At 42.1% G+C, this 21222-nt stretch overlaps 1 protein-coding gene across 4 annotated transcripts in view; it reads left to right on the forward strand.

Annotated features, from left to right (window-relative positions):
• The window catches only part of gabra2a (gamma-aminobutyric acid type A receptor subunit alpha2a), a 241636-nt gene that overhangs the window by 129248 nt on the left and 91166 nt on the right, over window positions 1–21222 (forward strand). For all 4 annotated transcript variants that reach the window (XM_063043210.1, XM_063043208.1, XM_063043209.1 and 1 more), the window contains exon 4: window positions 462–529. In XM_063043210.1, coding sequence (XP_062899280.1) covers window positions 462–529 — 68 coding nt within the window. The remainder of the gene's footprint in view (window positions 1–461; window positions 530–21222) is intronic.

The following is a 21222-nucleotide window of genomic DNA, read 5'->3' on the forward strand; positions in this document are numbered from 1 at the left end:
GAATGTTTGTGTGATTGTATGTCGGTGCTTCACTTGCACGTGGCAGTAATATGCAGTATTCCAAATAAGAGTAGTTATTTATGTACTTTTGGAAATGTGTTATTGAATCACCTGTTGTGGCCTCAGATGTCTCAAAGCAATGTACTTCTGAGAATTAATATTCAATGGTTTGTAATGAATGCTGGCTGAAATCTGGGGCAGATGCTCAGTCTGTTATCAGTGTCTTCAGGTTATCAACAGTTCCTTTATTTGCATTCTTTCTAATTTCCCAGAATTGTTTGTGTCTTGAACAATATAAAATAAAACATGAAGTTGGAAAAATGTAACAAAGCATAATAGGAATAGCACTGAAAAGATTGCTTTTAACAGAACTTCAAGTTGTAAGCTTTCTATTCTTGATTAGGGGAAAATGATCAAAATTTGTTTGTCATTGAAAAATATCGTTTCTTTTACTTTATTAGAGAGAATAACAGAAGTGAAGACAGACATCTATGTAACCAGCTTTGGACCTGTTTCAGACACCGACATGGTAAGTAGGAATGCATTTTTAAGATATAGGCATGTTAATTGTGCACTCAGTGACTATAACCCAGAACGATGAAAGAAATAGAGACCACATTATCCAAGGAATAACTTTCAATAGGCACTTCTGGGGCAATAGAGTCGCCATCCTTTCTGTTGACCCCAGATCTTAAACATGATTCCATAATACTTGATGATTTACCCTATGTCACAATTGCCAAATAACTTGTACTGGGACAGATACTTTTCTCTTGCACTGACTTCCATAATATGTTTGACTACCCAATACCTTAACCATATTAGGAAAAAGGAAAAGAGAGGAGATCCTAAAGCGAGAATTTGGAGAGCTAGATAGAAAGCTGAAAAGCAGGACCTCCAAGGTAACAATCTCTGGATTGCTGCCTCTGGTACGCGCCAATGAGGATTGGATGATTTGGCAGATGAATGCATGGCTGAGGAACTGGTGCAGGGGTTCAGATTTATGGATCATTAGGATCTTTTCTGGGGAAGGTATGACTTGTACAAAAGGGATAGGCTACACCTGGTCCCGCAGGGTCCAATATCCGTGTAGGCAGGTTGCTACAACTGTTGGGGAGGGTTTGAACTAATCTGGCAGGGAGGATGGGAACCAGAGTGATAGGGCTAAGGATAGGAATGTTGGTTTACAAGCAGAGGTAGTGTATAGTGAGACTGTCAGGGAGGGCAGGCTGATGATAGGGCAAAATTGAAGTCAGTGGGATGGGTTGCAGTATAAAAGGGTGACAAATACAAGACTAAAGGTGTTATATTTGAATGCATGCTGTGTACCTAGTAAGGTACATGATCTTATAGCACAGTTAGAGATTGGCAGGTATGACTTTGTGGGTACCACAGAGTCATGGCTGAAAGACCATTGTAGTTGGGAGCTTAATATCCAATTTTTATCGAACGAACAGGCAGGTGGGCAAAGGATGAGGAATGGCTGTGCTGGTAAAAATGAAATTAAATCCTTAGAAAGAGGTGACATAGAATTGGAAGATGTAGAATCCTTGTGGGTAGTGTTAAGAAATTGCAAGGGTAGAAGACCCTGATGGGAATTATTTGTAGGTCTTCAAACAGTAGCTAGGATGTGGGCTACAAATTACAGAGTGCGATTGAAAAAGCATGTCGAAAAGGCAATGTTTCTATATGCAGATAGATTGGGAAAATCAAGACAATGCTGGATCCCAAGGGACAGTATTTATGGAGTGCCTGCAAGATGGCTTTTTGGAGAAGCTTGTGGTTGAGCCCACTAGGGGATCAACAATTCTGGATTGGGTGTTGTGTAATAAAGTGGACATGATTATGGAGCTTAATGTAAAGGAACTCCAAGGAAACAGTGATCATAATATGGTTGCATTCACCCTGCAATTTGAGACAGAGAAGCTAAAATTAGATGTGTTGGAGTAAAGGGAATTACAGAGGCATGGTGGAGAAGTTGATAGGGGACACTATCAGGGATGACGGCAGAGCAGGAATGGCTAGAGTTTCTGGGGGCAATTTGGAAGGCGCATGATGGATGCATCCAAAGAAGAGGAAGTATTTGAAAGACAGGGTGATGCAACGGTGGCTGACAAGGGGAGTTAACCCAAGATAAAAGCAAAAGGGAGGGCATATAATATAGCAGACGTTAGTGGGAAGTTAGAGGATTGGGGACTTTTTAAAAACCACCAGAACGCAACTAGAAATACCATAAGGGGAGAAAGATAAACTAAGAAGGTAAGCTATCCAATAATAGCAAAAATTATACCAAAAGTTTTTTCAGAAATATAAAGGGTAAAAGAGAAGCAAGAGCAAATATTGGACTGCTGGGTAATGGGGACAAGGAAATAAGGAACTGGAAGATGAATTGAATGAGTATTTTGCATCAGTCTTCACTGTAGAAGACACTAATAGCATGCTGAAAGTTCAAGAGTGTCAGGGGCAGAAGTGAGTGCATTACTATTATTAGGGAGATGGTGCTTGGGGAAACTGAAAAGGTCTGAAGGTAGATACGTCACCTGGACCTGATGGTCCACACTCCAGGATTCCAAAAGAGGTCACTGAAGAAATTGTGGAGGTATTAGTAATGATCTTTCAAGAATCTGTAGCTTCTGGCATGGTTCTGGAGGTCTGGACTATTGCAAATGCACTTCACTCTCAAAAAGAGAGGGAGGCAGAAGAAAGGAAATTATAGGCCAATTAGCCTAACCTCAGTGGTTAGAAAAATGTTGGAGGCGATTGTTACGGAAATGGTTTTGGGGTACTTGCAGGCACATGACAAAATAGACCAAAGTCAGCATGGCTTCCTTAAGGGAAAATTTCATCTGACAAATCTGTTGGAATTCTTTGAAGAAATAACAAGGAGGATAGACAAGGAAGGATCAGCTGATGTTGTGTGCTTGGATTTTGAGAAGGCCTTTGACAAGGTGCCATACATGAGGCTGTTAAATAAGGTAACAGCCTAGGGTATTACATGAAAGATACTGGTATGGATAGACCATTGTCTAATTGGCAGGGGGCAAAGCATGAATATAAAGGGATAACTTTCATATTAGCTGCCAGTGACTAATAGTGTTATAACCATTTCTTTTTACATTGTATGTCAATGATTTGGATGATAAAATTGATGGCTTTGTGGCCAGGTTTGCGGATGATACAAGGATTGGTGGAGGGGCAGGTAGTGTTGAGGAAACAGAGGTTGCAGAAGGTCTTTGACAGATTCAGAGAATGGGTAAAGAGGTGGCAGTTGGAATACAGTGTTGGGAAGTGTATGGTTTTACACTTTGGTAGAAGGAGTAAAAGCATAGACAATTTTCTAAATGGGGAGAAAATTCAAAAGTCCTCGTGCAGGATTCCCTAAAGGTTAATTTGCAGGTAGAATTGGTGGTGAGGAAGGTGAATGCAATGTTAGCATTCATTTCTAGAGGACTAGTGTATAAAATCTGACTCAGTAGTAAGAGAACAACAACCTCTTACTCAATGTCAGCAAGACCAAGGAGCTGATTGTAGGCTTCAGGACGAAGGAAACCGAAGGTCCATGAGCCAGTCCTCATCAGAGAATCAGAGGTGAAGAGGGTTAGCAGCTTTAAATTCTTACATGTTAGTATTATGGGGGACCTGTCCTGGGCCCAGCACGAAAGTACAATTATGAAGAAATCACGGAGCATCTCTAGTTAGGAGTTCACTGAGATTCGACATGACATCTAAAACTTTGACAAACTTCTATAGATGTGAAGTGGACAGTATGTTGACTGGTTGATTCACAGCCTGGTATGGAAACACCAATGCCCTTGAATGGAAAGTCCTCCAAAAAGTCGTGGATACAGCCTAGTTCATCACGGGTAAGGCCCTCCCAACCATTGAGCACATCTCCATGAAATGCTGTTGCAGGAAAGCAACATCCATCATTAGGGACCCACCCACCCAGGACATGTTCTCTTCTCACTACTGCTATCAAGAAGAAAGTACCTCAGGACTCACACCACCAGGTTCAGGAACAGTTACTGCCCCTCAACCATTAGGCTCTTGAAACAGAGGGGATAATTCACTTTACTTTGCTTGCCCCATCATTGAAATGTTCTACAACCTATGGACTCACTTTTTTGGACTCTTCATCCTGTGTTCTTGATATTTATTGCTTGCTTGTTTATTTGTTTATGTATTTTTTATTCATTTACTTACTTGCTCATTCACTCTTTTTGTATTCGCATAGTTTGCCTTCTGCACTGGTTGAACGCCCTAGTTGGGCCGTCCTTCACTGATTCTGTTAGGGATATTATTCTATTGATTTATTGAGTATGCCTGCAAGAAAATGAATCTCAGGGTTACATTTGGTGACGTAGATCTACTTCGATAATAAAATTCCATTTCAAACCTTAAACCTATACAGCCACAACTTCACATCCGTGCTTTTAAGGCACTGGTGTGGCCTCATTTGGAGCATTATGAGCAGTTTTGGGCCCCTGATTTAAGAATTCATGAGAATGATTCCAGGAATGAAAGGGTTATCATTTGAGCAGTGATTGAAGCCTCTGGGCCAGTACTCACTGGAATTTACAAGAATGAGGGAGTTCTCATTGAAACCTATCAAATGCTGTAAGGCCTAGATAGAGTGCATGTGAAGAGGATGTTCTCTTTGGTAGCAGAGTGTAGGACCAGAGGGTACAACCTTGAAATAGAGGGACGCCCATTTAGAAGTGAGATGCGGAGGAATTTCTTTAGCTAGAGGGTGGTGAGTCTGAGGAATTCATTGCCAAGATGGCTGAGGAACTCATTGCCAAAATGGCTGAGGAATTCATAGCCACAGGTGGCTAGGTAACTGGGTGCATTTCAGGCAGAGTTTGATAAGTTCTTTATTAGGGTGTGAAAGGTTATGGGGAGAAGGCAGGAGCTGGGAGGGAAATGGATCAGCAATGATGAAATGGAGGAGCAGACTCAATAGGCCAAATGACCTAATACTGTTCCTGTATCTTATGGTCTTATCATCTAATGGTCTCCCGATTTTCCCAACATAACCTACCTTCTGATCTTCCAATGCAGCTATATCTATGAGAGCATTCTTTCAGTTGCTGCCCACGTAGTAATTCTTTCTTTTCCTTGGTCCTGATTTCATCCAGTTCATCTCTTTCCCCCCTTCCACCATTAAATGCTGGGTCCTGAAACTCTGGCTTGAGCTCCCAGCCTCCAAGTATCACATTTCCAGCTGTCGGGTTTCATTTCATATGACAGAAATTATATGTTTGCCGGCAGCCTACTTCTATATCATCTTATCTCACCCTAGAATTAGTAGGCACATTGTCTTCTTAGCTATCTTTTGCTTAAACTGCAAAGTTAAACCTTTCATCATTCTCCTTGATGCATTATTGTCCATGTCCTTTTATGTGCTGCCTGATAGAGCTATGTCACAGAAGCATTAACTATTATGGTTGGAAGGTGTTAGAACTGATGAAATGTGAGGTCTATTGACAGGACTTGCCAAAAGCATGTAAATTTAACAACATACCGTTCGTAATCCACCCATGGCAGATAGAAGTAAATAAATAGTTTAGAAATCAAGGAAGAAGCTTCTAAAATAGCAGGAGGATTGAGGATTGGGAGCATTTCAGAACCAAAGGTTAGGATTGACAGCCTGAAGACACTTACTCAATGTTTTAGGAACAGTTTCTTCCCCTCTGCCATCATATTTCTCAATGATTCATGAACCCATGAAAATGACTACCTCGATATTCATCTTTGCACTTATTTTTCAAGTTCAGTTCAAATTTATTGTTATCTGATTGTACATGTATAAAATTAAATGAAACAACATTCCTCTGGACTATGGTGCACTCACAAAACATATATCACACACAGCATATTAAACAAAATATTACCACAAATAAATTACAATTGAAAATGCAGCATGGGTAAACAGGAAACTGTAAGAAGTTCGCTGTCCTAGTGACGAGGTCTCGGTGGTGGCAGAGTATTCATTCGTCTCACAGCCTGAGGGAAGAAATCAGTCTAGTAGTCCAAGTCCTGAAGCCCCTATACCTCTTTCCTGATGGTAGTGGGTCAAAAATATTGTGGGGTGGGTGGTATGAATCCTCATCAAATGCTGGGGCCCTTCATATACAAAACTCCCCTTAAATGTAACAATGGGGGCAGGAGGGGGAGGAGAGGAAGACCCCAGTGATCCTCTCAGCGGTTTTTACTATCCTCTGTAGGGTCTTGCAATCCAATGCCTTGCAGCTTCCGTTCCAGACAGGTCACTCTCAGTTGTTAGAATGGGGGCGTGGAGCCTTGCAAGCATCTATCTCCTCAAAAAGTATAGACAATGCTGTGCTAATTTGAAGGTGTTGTAGGTCCAGGTTAGATTTTTGTAACTTATAGTAATGTTGATGTCTTGCACTACACTACTGCTGCAAAACAACAAATTTCATGGCAAATGTCAATAATAATACACCTGATTATGATTCAGAATCTTCAGAATTCCCAACTTGGAGAGCTGTGGAGGGTCAGTTGCTGATCTGTTGGAGGCAGAGTTTCATAAATGTCAGGATATCAATGGAATCATGGGATATGAGGATAATACAGGAGAATGGTGCTGGGATGAAAGATCATCTATGATTTCATTAAATGGAAGAGCAGATTAAAGGCCTAATCCTTTTTTCTTATTCCACCTACTTCTTTATCAGATGACTGTCCTAAAATTCTATGCTTTCAGATGGTAAAACATAGATTCTCCAGGCTTACTCATATGATGTGCACTCTTTCTTTCATGGCGTTTGTTCCTTTTTGGCTTCTGCGCTCCAGCCAATAATTCTTATGATCATTCATACTTTAATGGAATCTGAATTCATAAAGGTTCTGAATTGTTGGTTCTGGCTCCCCATACCTTCAGCAGTTTGTACATTAATTGCCCTGCGCTGATTGCTGCCAGATAGATCTCTAGAAATCACAATGTGGCTCTGCTACTGCAGCCATGTTGTGGTTTTTCCCATTGTGGATGAAATTAATTTCTCATTTATATCTCATCAAGTGCAACATATGCATCTGATGCAGGCTGGGCTGCTGAACTCTCAGTTTCCAGCTCAATTCTCTTTGAAGCTGCTCATTTTGTAAGAATGAAGGCTGAGGAATTTTTGTGTGCAACCAGCTGTTACCTGGATGATGATTAGCTAAAATAGCTACCACAGTTCCAGGTATATTTTACAATTATATAGTATCAATATTATTTCCTTTGTTTAGTATTTCAGCCTTATTTTGAAGCAACTTCCAGCAAATAATTGAACATGACATTTTTTTTCCTGAATCAATACTGACTGCCCTTTGACAAGTTATGATTTTCCAAGTGTTATCCTGTGGGTTAACATTTCATTCATGACAGTGAAGAAACAGAAGTATAATATGTGGAGAGTGCCAATGGACAAACACCGTCTGTGTATCTCATAACCAAGAAACTAATTCAACAACATTAGTCAAATAATTGATGTCAAATGGATCTGTTCAAACACTGACCAAGAGTAATGGGAACAGTGATAGGGAAAAAATGTTATCGTTTATAGATAAAAGAAAGAAAATTTATTGTTTGCCTTCTAGCTCTGCATTTCCATCTGCCCTCAATTCTAATTAATTCTAGCATCACTCAATAATAATGCAATTTAGCTTTAGTGAGGTGTTATTGGAACCAAAATATTGCATGCAACTGAAATGTGCTTAATGCATTATAAAATTTCACTTACGGTTACAAAAAATTTGAATTAATCAACAAATGTGACACACAACTAATGAAATAGTGGCATGATTTAGTAATAAATTGATTGTATCAAATGTTAGTGAATTTCTAAACATTTCAAAATAATTCAGTGCTTTGTTAGAAGCACGGTAAAATGTGGGTCGGAATTTCAGGCCTGCTGGTTGAGCATTATTGAAAAGAATGGGAGTCTCTTTTCACCTCCTTTCTCATTCATGCACCTGTGCTGTCCTGAAGGAAGTCGAGAACTAGAGGGCACAGGTCTAATGTGAGAGGGAAGAAATTTAAAGATCGAAGAGCTATGTGAGCTCTTTACAAAGAGGGTGATGGATATCTAGAAAGAACTGCTAGAGGAGACAGATGCAGCTTAAGAGCCACATGGATAGATACTAGATGGGAAAGGTGTAGATCAGGGGTTCCCAATGTCTTTATGCCATGGACCCCTACCATTAACCAAGGGGTCCATGGACTCCATATAGGGAATCCTTGGTGTAGAGGGATACAAATGGAATTAGCATAGATAGACATGAGAGTTGGCATGGATGAGGAGGGAGGAGAGGGCTAATCTGTCCTTTACTGTGGTGTTTTGATATAGGTTGCTCTGCTGTGTGGCGCCTCTCATTTTCTCCCTAGCATGTAGCAGGCCCAGTAAAACAGACACCAGCATGCTGGCAGTGTATAGAGTAATTCAGGCTATAATTCCAGGACACTGCCTTTCTGTGCCTCTCACCAGTCAGTTTAGCTCCCAGTCAATTGCCTACAAGTCATATTGGCTTCTTATCTTGCAACTAAATGCACAGGTTTCTCATCTATATGATGAGTACATAGGGTCAGTGTGATGGTTAAAGCCTGATCTGGGAATAAAGACATCAGATCAGCATTTTATAGGTGTTGATATCATGCTTGCTGTCTGAGCAAATCAAAGTTCAAATGTCAATTTATTATCAAAGTACATAAATGTCACTACATACAATCCTGAGATTCATTTTCTTGTGAGCATACTCAATAAATTCAATAACTACAGTAAATTCAACGATAGACCGCACTGACAAGGTGGACAGCCAGGGTTTAAAAGACAACAAGCTGCACAAATACAAAAAGAAATGATAAAGATAATAATAATAATAATAATAAAAGCTTGGTGCATACAAAGCCGGACTAAATAGATACATGAAATGCACCACATGAAGAAAACAGACGTATCATTTCAGGAACAATGAAAATGGTTTATACAGGACGTTGAAACTAAATTCAACACACCAAAATGTCACCAACCTCAGCACAGAATTACCAGGAAGCGTAGAGATATTGAAGTTCTTGTCTAATATCTGTTCAAACAGGGTGATGTACAATCAAGAAGCAAGCTGGATTCAGAAGGAAAAGTAATGCAGTCACACAATTAAAGAAATGCAAATATCTGAAGTTACAATGGATATGCTAAAAGAGGTTATAAAAAATACCCACAACTGGAAACATGCTGGCAGTGATAATATTCATAATTATCGGTATAAAATTTTACTTGCCTTCATCGGTACCTATTGATACATGTAAACAATTTTCTTAAAAATCCCGAAAAAGTGCCCACATTTTTGGCAGAAGGTAAAACATATCTGTTACCTAAAGGAGAAATCACAAAAGACCCATCAAAATATTGTCCTGTTTAATTGTTTATGGACTATATATAAAATTGCAACATCATGCATCTCGCAACTAATCACCGCTCACTTAGATAACCATAATATACTTACAAAAGAGCAGAAAGGATGTCGTAAAGGTATAAAAGGATGTAAAGAAAAACTGATGATAGATTCCATAATTCTAAATCAAGCCCGGCGGAAAGGCAGAAATCTTTTTTGTTTTTTGACTACCAATAAGTATTTGATTCTGTCCCTCACTCATGGTTAATAGAAACTACACCTAATACTTGTGAAATCCCTACAACATCTGACATACTATGTCATCTGGCATATTATAATCACCCTATCTGTTAATAGCCAAAAAAGAACAACCTCAGTTATCAAGATAAACTGAGGCAATTTACAGGGTGACTCTAAGCCCAGTATGATTCTGTCTAGCTTTAAACTTGCTCTCTAATTTACTGAATTGGCCAAAGATAGGGTATCAAATCAGAAACAACCAAACAAATTATACTTTGGCACACGTTCTATACATGGACGGTTTGAAATTATACGCTTCTTCATCAGTAAAGCTAAAGCAATTAGTTGAAATAGTAGAGCTATTTTCTAAAGATATAAACATGAACTTTGGACTAGATAAGCATAAAACATTAAACAGAAAGAAAAGTGCAACAGAACTAGTGAAGTATAAAACAGAGTAGCAGAATACAATACAATGGATGAATATGAAACATATAAGTATCTGGGATATCAACAAGCAAAAGAATTAGATCCCAGTGTGTTAAACGGAAACATTTCAACATAATTTACTTCAAGGCTTAAAATCTGCCAAACAGAGCTCAATAGTAAAAATATAACAACATCAATAAATACTTTCTCTATGCCCATATTAATATATTCCTTTGGATAATATCCTGCTCTAAAACCGAACTGGAAAATTTGCAAAGAAAAGTAAGAACTGAAATGACAAATTATAGCTTACACTCTGTCCACTTAGATTAACACTACCTCAGACAGAAGGTGGAAGAGGAATGACAGACATAAGAAATTTGGACAACAGTCAGTTAAAACTTCTAAGGATATATTTTCGTCACTGAAAACAGGATGAGTACTCTATGTGAGTATATGCAATTCTAATAAGAAGTACACAGCACTAAACTTAAATAAAAGTATAACCCAGAAAAAATGAAGCAATTATCATTATTGGAGAAAAGGTTAAGCAATGGAAGAGCATGACCCTCCATGGAAGACATCCCCATGATCTGAACAGACTGGATGTCGAACGCCTAGCTCAGAGTTGGAGACTTCTTCCCAGAAACAGAAGGGTCCCTTGTGGCAATACAGGACCAGGCGGTTAACACAAAAAAATATCAAATATACATAATAAAAGACCAACAAATTCAAGATGATAAATGAAAAAAAAAAATGCCAAGAGAACCAGAAACAATCCAACACATGACAGGATCCTGCAGTAGTTTAACTTGATCTGATTACTTACGCAGACACAATCAAGTAGCAAGCATCATTCACCGAAATCTTGCTTTAAAATACAAACTCATAAAAGACACCAAACCTTACTATAACTACAAGCCTGATCCAGTTTTGGAGTCAGAGTCTTCCAAATTATATTATGACTGATCCGTTAATACAGATAGAATAATCCATAATAGCCATTCAGATATAATAGTCAAGATAAACAAATAAAAACAACTTAATAGATACAGCCATTCCAAACATACATAACATACACAAATCAATACGTTTAAAACCAGAAATATGTTGAATTAAAAGAGGAAATTGAAAGACTACGGTTCACGTACAGGGTATACATTGCCCCAGTGGCAATATTTACAACTAGTATCATCCCTAACTTACTACACAATAGCATTAAAAATTTGGCCTAGGCAGCAATATTTATTTAATCTCCAGAAGGCCACAAAAGAGGGGGAGAAGATGGCGGCGCGATGCAGCTCGCAGCGGCCACTCTGGTGGTGATGTCTGTTGTTTGTCAAGTAGGGTGCTGTGCACAATCCTGATTTGATGGAGACGTACGTGAGAACACGGAAGAGCATCTGGTGAAACTTCTGAAATGCCTGCTTCGCTGCAGCTGTTACTGTGTGGTCCAGAATCTCCAGAGGGGAAGGCCCCAAGTCCTCGGCTTTGCTTGTTGCTCAGCCCCCGGGGTGGGGTCGAAGTGCTTGGCAGAGGATGGTGCTCAGAGAGGCTGTGTTGGAGGCTCGAGATTTTCAGACGGATTCAGAGTCCGCTGCGGTCGGGTGCTTCCAATGGTGCTGCATCAGCAAGTTGGCGGCGCTTGGAGGTTCATGGCAGGGAGAGTTTCTCCCTTCTGCCGCCTGCGTGAAATGATGAGGCTATCGGGATTTTGAGACTTTTTTGCCCATGGTCTGCTCTTTATCAAATTATGGTATTGATTTGCACTGTTGTAACTATATGTTATAATTATGTGGTTTTGTAAGTTTTAGTCTTGGTTTTTCCTATGTTTTCTTGTGATGCCATTCTGGAGGAACATTGTATCATTTTTTAATGCATGCATTTCTAAATGACAATAAATGAGAACTGAGTGTCCTCATAATCTAATCTAATCTAATACTAAATACTATTAGAGTAGTCCAAAAATTCGTAGCAATTGAGAAATGAGTGTGCTTGGCCATGCCCATACCTCAGGTTTTACCGGCCTGAACTGAGAATAAAAATAGAAATTCCATAATAATAGTAATTATCACTGTTGAAGAAAATGTTAACCAATGGAGGAGCATGATCCTCCATGGAAGATATCCCCATGAGCTAAGCAGAATAGATGTTTGACGAGGAAGCGTGAAACACCTGGCTCAGAGTTGGAGACCTATTCCAACACATTACAGGATCCTGTACTGCAGAAGCTAAGCACAACCTGATTACTTACACAAGCGCAATCAAGTGGCAAACGTCATTCAGCAAAATCTTGCTTTAAAATACAAACTGATAAATGAAATTGAATCTTACTATAAATACAAGCCTGATCCAGTTTTCAAATCAGAATACCACAAATATTATGATCGATCAGTTATTACAGACAGGACAATCCATAATAACTGTCCAGATATAATAATACATTGTCCCAATAACAATATCTACAACTGGTATCATCCTAAAGGCACTACATAATAGCATTAAAAAATTAGGGCTACACAGCAATATCTGTGTAAATCTTCAGAAAGCCACAATACTAAACACCACTAGAATAGTCCAAAAGTTCCTAGCAATTGATAAATGAGCATGCTTGGCTATGTCTGTACCTCAGGTTTTACTTGCCTGAGCTGAGAAAATGTAAATAATAATAAGCAATAAATATTGAAAGCATGAGATGAAGAGTTTTTGAAAGTGAATCTATGGCGTATGGGAACAGTCGGTGATGGGACAAGTGATGTTGAGTGAAGTTATCCTCTGTTTTAGGATCCTGATGATTGAGGGGTAATAACTGTTCCTGAACCTGGTGGTGTGAGTCCTGAGGCTCCTGTACCTTCCTCCTGATGGCAGCAGTGAGAAGAGAGCATGGCCTGGGTGGTGGGGGTCCCTGTTGATGGATGCTGCTTTCCTATGACAATACTCTGTGTAGATGTGCCCACTGGGGTGGGGGCTTGACTCATGATGGACTGTGTTGTATCCACTACTTTTTGTAGGAATTTCTTTTCAAGGACATTGGTGTTTCCATAACAGGCTGTGAAGCAGCCAGTCAAAATACTCTCCACCACACATCAATAGTAGTTTGTCAAAGGTTTAAATGTCATGCTAGATCTTGGCAAACTCCTAACGAAGTAGAGGCACTGTTGTGCTTTCTTTGTAATGGTACTTATGTGCTGGGCCCAGGACAGATCCTGTGAAATGATAACACCAAGGAATTTAAAGTTACTGATCCCCTCCACCTCTGAACCTCTGAAGAGGACTGGCTCGTGGACCTCTGGTTTCCTCCTCTAGAAGTCAATAATCATTACTTGATCTTGCTGACATTGAGTAAGAGGTAACCACTCAGCCAGATTTTCAATCTCTTTCCTACACGCTGGTTCATCACCATCTTTGATTCAGCTTACAACAGTAGTTTTGTCAGCAAACTTAAATATGGCATTGAAACTGTGCTTACCCACTCAGTCATAAGTGTAAAGCAAGTAGAGCAGGGGGCTAAGCACATAGTCTTGTCGTGCACCTGTGCTAATGGAGATTGTGGAGAAAATGTTGTTGCCAATCCAAACTGACAGGTCTGCAAGTGAGGAAATCGAGGATCCAATTGCACAAGGAACTATTGAGGCCAAGATATTGAAACTTATTGCAAACAAGAGAAAATCTGCAGATGCTGGAAATCAAAGTAATGCACACAAAATGTTGGAGAAACTCAGCAGGACAGGTAGCATCTATGGAAAAGAGTAATTGAATGGCTCCCTCTCTGTGATCTTTGCTGCCCTCCAACTCTTTGATGGTGTGTTCACCCAGACCCGCTACCATTTTTAATCACGCCATCTGCTTCTCTCAATTCCTCCTCCTCTGTCATATCTGTTCTCAGGATGCAGTCTTTCCTTCCAAAACAAATGGGATGTCCCCCTTCTTCAAAATAACGGGCTTTCCTTTCTCCACCATCAATGCTGCCCTCACCTACATAACTTGCATTACACACACGTCTGCCCTCACTCCATCTACCCGACACTTCACCACAGATAGGGTTCGTCTTGGCCTCATCTACACCACACCAGCCTCTGCTTCCAGAACACAATTAGCCTTATCTTCTGCCATCTCCAGCGGGATCCCACCACCAACCGCATTTTTCCTTCCCCCGCCCCAACTTTCTGCTTTCCGCAGGGATCGTCCCTATGCGACTCCCTTGTCCATTTGCCCCTCCCCACTGATCTCCCTCCTGGTACTTACCCTTGCAAGCAGAACAAGTATCCCATCTGCCCTGCACCTCCTCCCTCACTACTGTTCAGGGCCCCAAACAGTCCTTCCAGGTGAGACGACACTTCATTTGGGTTCAGCTACTGTATCTGGTGTGGCCTCATGTCTATTGGTGAGACCCAACATAGATTGGCGACTGGTTCGCCAAGCACCTAAGCTCCAACTGCCAAAAAAGCAGGATCTTCTAGTAGCCACCCATTTCAATTTTACTTCCATTTCAACATGTCAGTTCCTGGCCGCCTTTACTGTCATGAAGAAGCCACACTCAGGTTGGGGGAGCAACACCTTATACTTCATCTGGGCAGTCTCCGACCTGATGACATGAACATCGGTTTCTCAAACTCCAATAATGCCCTTTCTCCCTCCTCCACCATTCCTTATTCCCATTCCCCTCTCTTACCTTATCTCCTTACTTGCCCATCAGCTCCCTCTGGTGCTCCTCCCCTCTCCCTTTCTCTCATGGCCTTCTGTCCTCTCCTATCAGATTCTCCCTTTTCCAGCCCTTTATCTCTTTCAGCAATCGACTTCCCAGCTCTTTACTTCACACCTCCCCCACTCCCAGTTTCACCTATCACCTACTACCTTGTACTTCTTCCTCCCCTCCCCCCAGCTTCTTATTCTGACTTCTCATCTCTTTTTTCCAGTCCTGTTGGAGGATCTTGGCCTGAAATGTCGACTGATTACTCTTTTCCATAGATGCTGCCTGGCCTGCTGAGTTCCTGCAGCATTCTGTGTGTATTATCTTAAAACTTATTGATTACTTTTGAGGAGATGATAGTAATAAATGCCGAACTTTAGTTGATAAAGCATCATGGTATATGCATCTTTGCTGACCAGATATTTCAAGTTGCGTGAAGAGTCAATGAAATGAAATCTGCTGTGGACTTCTTGTGCCAGTAGGCAAATTGGAGTGGATCCAAGTTGCTTCTCAGACAGGAATTGATATGTTTTATCATAAACCTGTCAATATACTTCATCACTGTGGGTGTAAGTGCTACTGGACAATAGTCATTTAGGCGGGCTACCACCAGTATAATTGAAACCCCTTGAAGCAGATAGGTACCTCAGATTGCCGAAGCGACAGTTTAAAGATCTCGCTGAACACTTCAGTCATTTGATCGGCACTGGTCTTTACTACTCGGCCAGGTACCCCATCTGAGCCAGATGCTTTCTGTGGGTTCACCCTCCTGAAGGATGCATCACCATGCTGTTGTAATGCCCAATTTGCCCAAAGTTAAAAGAATACACTCGTGTTTTGTGCATTGAATTGGGAGTCAATAGGCATCTGAATGCTGAGGAAATCAGTTTGATCACAGATATTACGAAGTTATTTATATATTCCTTGATATAAATCAATGTGTTCTTTTTTTGATATTTAGAGGATCTAGGGATATATAGATTTGTGCAGGAAAGTGGCACGGAGGTAAATGAACAGCCATGATCAGGCACTGGGGCCAAATACTGTCTCCTGCTTTATACCTTTTGCTGTAACATTCTAATTTACTCAATTAAATTAGACATTTAGATTGATACCATTGGATTTCTTGAGAGACTTCTTAAATCATAACTACAATAACTTTGAACCCTCAACATGTCACCACAGATCCATTTTAGATTTTCTTTTTCACCTGGTGTTTCACCATGTCCAGTGGGATGTTCACTGAATGCAAAACGAGAATCCAATTTCTGAATTTAAAAATGCTTGCTTGACTACTTTGTTTTGCCTTCAAATAGTGATGAGATATTTCTATGAAATGACAGCCTGATTTCTGTCAAAACGATTTCCTTCTGTTTTGAGGATGTTTCAAATCAGAGTGCTAGTGCCAATTTTGTTAAATGTAGGTTATTATTCTCCATCTGTCAGCATTACACCTTATGAAAATGTAGAGCGTAGGCCTTAAAACAGAGCTAGCATCTTGTGTCTATCCAAAAGCTTCTGGTAATAAATGCTAATTCCGGATTTTGGGGGGAAGAATAGAAGATCCTTGCTTCTGGCAGCTACATGTTTAAAAATTGTAGGCTTGTATCAGTTGAGATTGGGTCAGATTTGTTTATACCATTTTTGTAAGGAGATTTTGTCATTAGTTTTAACAAAGGACTCAATGTAATAAAAGCAGAAAATGCTGGAAACAGTCAGGAGGATAGGCAGCATCTTTGCAAAGAGAAACAAATTCCTGGTTGAAGATCCATCACTGGAACGGAAGTGCATGAAATGTTAACCTGTCTCTTTTTTACATATCGTTACTGTCCTACTAAGTGCTTCCAGCATTTTATGTCTTTGTTTCAGATTTCCAGTGTCTGCAGATTCTTTTTAATTTTCATTGACCGAGTTATTTCAATACTTTTAACTTCCCTTGTGCACCTTAGAAAAAAATTCTCATCAGACACAGACATCCCACCATGTAAAAACTCATTTCAGAGAGATAGCACCATCAATTTGCAGGAGACTGCCGGGAGAGGTGGGATGTCTGCAACAGAGTAGCTCCTTAGCAGCTAGCCAGCTAGTTTAAATAACGTTAGCTATGCCAATGAACGAATGACACCTGTTACACTTACCTCAACATGTCTTTTACAGTCTTAACCCACCACGGGCAATAGAAAGGTCACTGTTGCAAACAGTGCAGCGAGAAACACTGTCATTATTTTTGACCCCTATTAGGCAGGGATACACTTTAGTGTAGTCTGGGGTAACGTACATTTTATATTTTTTTGGAACACTCTGCCATGTCGCGCTCTCGCTCGCGTGCTCTCTCTCTCTCGTGGTCGCTCGCGCGCTCTCAAGCATTCTCGCTTTCTTGCTTGCTCGGTTTCTCGCTCTCTCGCTCTCGCTCGTGCGCACGCTGTCTCGTGGTTGCTCTCGTGCTCTCTCTTGCTTTTCTCTCACTCGCTCTCAAAAAAATTGATTTCCGTGTGTGACGAGAATACACATAAATTAAGATGTTAGCTGGCCTGGGCTGGCAACAGCGGGATCAGCAGTTGGTCTGCCACCTGTCTTCAGGAGAAAGAGAGATAAGGAAAACAATGGAGCAGCATTTGGAGATGTTAATGAAGGGACGGGAGAGAGTAACGGAAGGAGAGCTGTCAAGATCGGCTCCCCCTTTGAACCCTAAACTGTTTGAAGTGATGGACAGGCGATACCCCAGCAGGGGGATAAAAAGGGACAGGTTCGCTAAGGCAACACACACACGACACCCCGAGGTAACGAGACCCTGGAAGTCGGAGGGAAGTTTTGGATGGCTGGTCGTGGGATCAAGCCATAGACGCACAGGGTGGAAAGGTACGATCGGCGGGAACCTGGTGTGTGTCCGCCCTTGCCTGGGTGCCAGGTTCACCGCAGAGAAACAATCGTATCTGGAAACGGAGGGGTCACGGTCGGTGACCTCAGATGATAGCACAAAGGGCTCGCCCGGAAGCTGACTGCGAAGAATGTCGAAGGTCTGTGTGGAAGCCGTTTGAATATTCATTTGTTTTGCTCTCTCCCTCTCCTTCCTCCCACCGTCCATCTCCCACGGCAGCGATTACTGCGAACTGAACTGAACTAAATTGAACTGAACTTTGCGTCACTTTGAAACTGGTCATTTACCCCTAGACAACGATAGAGCTTGATTGATCCTGTTACCTTCATTCTGTGTACATGTGTGTTTATCATTGCTGAACTGTTGCACTTATTATCCTTTTGATTAGAGTACTGTGTTGCTTGTTTCTTTAATAAAACTTTCTTAGTTCTAGTAATCCAGACTCCAACTGAATGATCCATTTCTGCTGGTTTGGCAACCCAGTTACGGGGTACGTAACATAAGTGGGGTTCTCGTCCGCGATTTTGAACGCTAAATTTGGGACGGAGTAAATTGATTGGGTTAAAATTCCCGAAAGAAAGAAAAGACAAACAGCAGAAATGGAGGCTGAGGAATTTATAAAGGTGCCGACCTTGGAGGCATTAGAGGATGCCAGGAAAACGGAATTGGTAGCTGTGGCCAAACGGTTGAATCTTGCTAAGGGGAAGTCGACAATGAGGAGAGAGGAGATACACAGAGCTATCGTAGAGCACTATGTATCTAAAGGTGTGTTTCCCCAAGGGGAGCTGGAGGTGGTGTCTATTGAAAAACCTGCTGGAGACGCGGTACAGGTGCAGCTTGAAAAACTGAGACTCGAGCACGAGTTCGGGTACGGCAGTTGGAGCGAGAAGAGAAAGAGAGGGACAGACAGTTGGAGAGAGAAGAGTTAGAAAGGCGGGAGGGAGAGAGAGAGAGAGAGAGAGAGAGAGACAGTTGGAGCGAGAGGAGAAACAGAGGGAAAGGAAATTCGAGCTGGAAAAGTTAAAGATAAGGGCAGAGCAGGGGCTCGTGCTGAACCAAGCTGGAGGGTTCCGGGCGACCCAGGAGGTTAGGCTGGTTCCCCTATTTGACGATACTGACGTGGATCGGTACTTTCTCCATTTCGAAAAAGTTGCTACAAGTCAGGACTGGCTGAGGGATAAGTGGGCTGTTTTGCTTCAGAGTGTACTGAAAGGGAAAGCCCAACAAGCTTACTCAGCTTTGTCCGCGGAAGATGCCCAGAGGTATGAGGTGGTGAAAGAGGCCATCTTCAGGATTTATGAGTTGGTCCCGGAGGCATACCGGCTGAGGTTCCGAAATGCGAGGAAGCAGTGGGACCGTACGTAGTTAGAGTTTGCCCGTGAGATGCAGACATATTGTGAGCGTTGGTGTGCCTCGAAGGGGGTAGAGGGGGATTATGACAGACTGCTACAGCTGTTCCTGATTGAGCAGTTTAAAGGTTGTGTCCCTGAGGGTATGAGACCCTACCTAGATGAGAAAGAGGCAACCACGTTAGCCGCAACTGCTAAGTTAGCGGATGAGTATGCGTTGACGCATAAAATGAAGTTTGCCCCGAGTAAAGGCTACCAGAAGGGTAGTCAGGACGGCGGGGAGAGTCCACCAGAAAAGTCAGAAAGTAAGCTGGGGACTAGTGAGAAGGATAAGGTAGACCGGGAGCAGTCTGGTAGGAAGTCTCCTGGGGTCGTCTGTTATAATTGCGGGAAAGTCGGACACTTTGCGTCCAGGTGCTTTGCCCCAAAGAAGGAGACGGGAAAAGGAAAAACGGCGATTTTGACTGGCTGTATCGAGCTGGTAAACGAACCGCTAGGAGGGGACAGGTCTGCCAAAGTTCAGGAAGGGCGCGAGAGGTTTACCTCGGCCGGATTGGTGTCAGTGAAGGAGGAGTTAAAGCCAGTTCCAGTGCGGATCTGGAGAGAAACGGGAGCGTGTCAGTCACTGATACTGAAGAGTGTATTAGAGTTTAGCTCAGAGACCCAGACTGGGGAGGTCAAGGTCAAAGGTATTGGGGAAGGGACAGAGGCAATCCCTTTGCACCAGATACACTTACAAAGCAACCTGGTCTCTAGACTAGTCACGATCGGAGTGAGGTCCGAATTACCGATGAAAGGCGTGGAAGTCTTGCTCGGTAATGACCTCGCCGGAGGAATCGTGTTCCCAGCCGTGAGATTGACAGGTCAGCCTGCCAGCATTGAGGCCCCGCCCATGGACTCACAGGTTCATCACGGGACTGTGGTAGTAAATTTAGCTGAGACGTTTCTGCCAGCCTTGTACGAGAAGGGGGTAGAAAGTGAAAAGAAGGAGTGTAGTGAAACAAGAGGTAGGGAGGGAGCTGAGACAGACTTAGCATTAGCCAGGGAAGAATTTGTGCAGGCGCAGGAGTGAGACGAGGGGCTGATGGTTTTGGCGGAGACAGCTCCCTCTGACGCAGAGTTAACAAGGGAACTAGTAGGCTATTGTGTGGAGGAGGAAGTGCTAAGGAAGAAAGGGAGACCAAGTACCGTACCCGCAGATGAGGAATGGGGGGTGGTGCAAAAGAGTTATGGGGATGAGATTTTTAACCTGGCCCACAAGGTACCCCTCGGTGGACATGTTGAGGTGCTGGAGGAAACAGTTGGTGGAATCATGAAAGAGGTTTACCGGCTGCACCGGAGGAAGGATGTTATTGATTATGTTCGACGCGAACTGAGACGGTCACAGGCTTTTGATATGCTAACAAACCTAGTCAGTGTTAGCACGGAAATCAATGAAGCTAGGGTCCCCCTGATAAGAGAAAAAAACCATTTTGAAAAGATGAGTATGGTATCGACCAGATGGGAGAAGGCTATTGTTTTGGCCAGCTCTGCTGATAAGGTCTCTCCCTTAATCCCTGAACAAAGCGACTCTTTAGGAGAAGTAATTAAACGACTCGCACACGTATGTTTGATTGTCCCGAGGCGATGCAAAGAACTGGGACGTTGGGTGGTGTTTGTTATGCTAGGCCAGCCCAGCGAGCAACATTCCTATAGAATGAGTAATTCAGTGACGAAAAGGGCTGACGAACACAGAGGTGTGAATTGGCGATGTAGTACGGCTGTCTGAAGCCAGCTTGGTAGTGAACCTTGAAAAAAATGAGTTCGGCCACACGAAGGTCACTTACCTGGGAACTGTGGTGACACAGGGGCAGCTGGCAGCGATGCAAGCTAAAGTGCGGGCTATCTCTGACATCCCAACCCCAACAGACAAGAGGGCCCTCAGAAGGCTCTTGGAGATGGTGGGGTACTGTAGGAAGTTTTGCAATAACTCTGCGGTTACTCTCCTTCCCCCTCCTACTAAGCCCTTGCGAGAGAAAACTAAGTCGGAATGGGACGACCCTTGTTATTGTGGTCCGGGACGAAACCCAATGAGAGGTTACATTGATCGCAATTCATCAGTGTTTTTGGCCACTACGAAGTTTCTAAGTTGGAGCCTGGTCTAAGGGATTATTAATAACACGTATAAAAGGAACAGAAAATGTGATGGCTGACTGTCTGTTAGGTGTTGACAACTTCAAATTCGCTGTATTAGCCAAATAGCT

The sequence above is a fragment of the Mobula hypostoma genome, chromosome 3 (assembly GCF_963921235.1).
Source record: "Mobula hypostoma chromosome 3, sMobHyp1.1, whole genome shotgun sequence".
NCBI classification, from domain to species: domain Eukaryota; kingdom Metazoa; phylum Chordata; class Chondrichthyes; order Myliobatiformes; family Myliobatidae; genus Mobula; species Mobula hypostoma.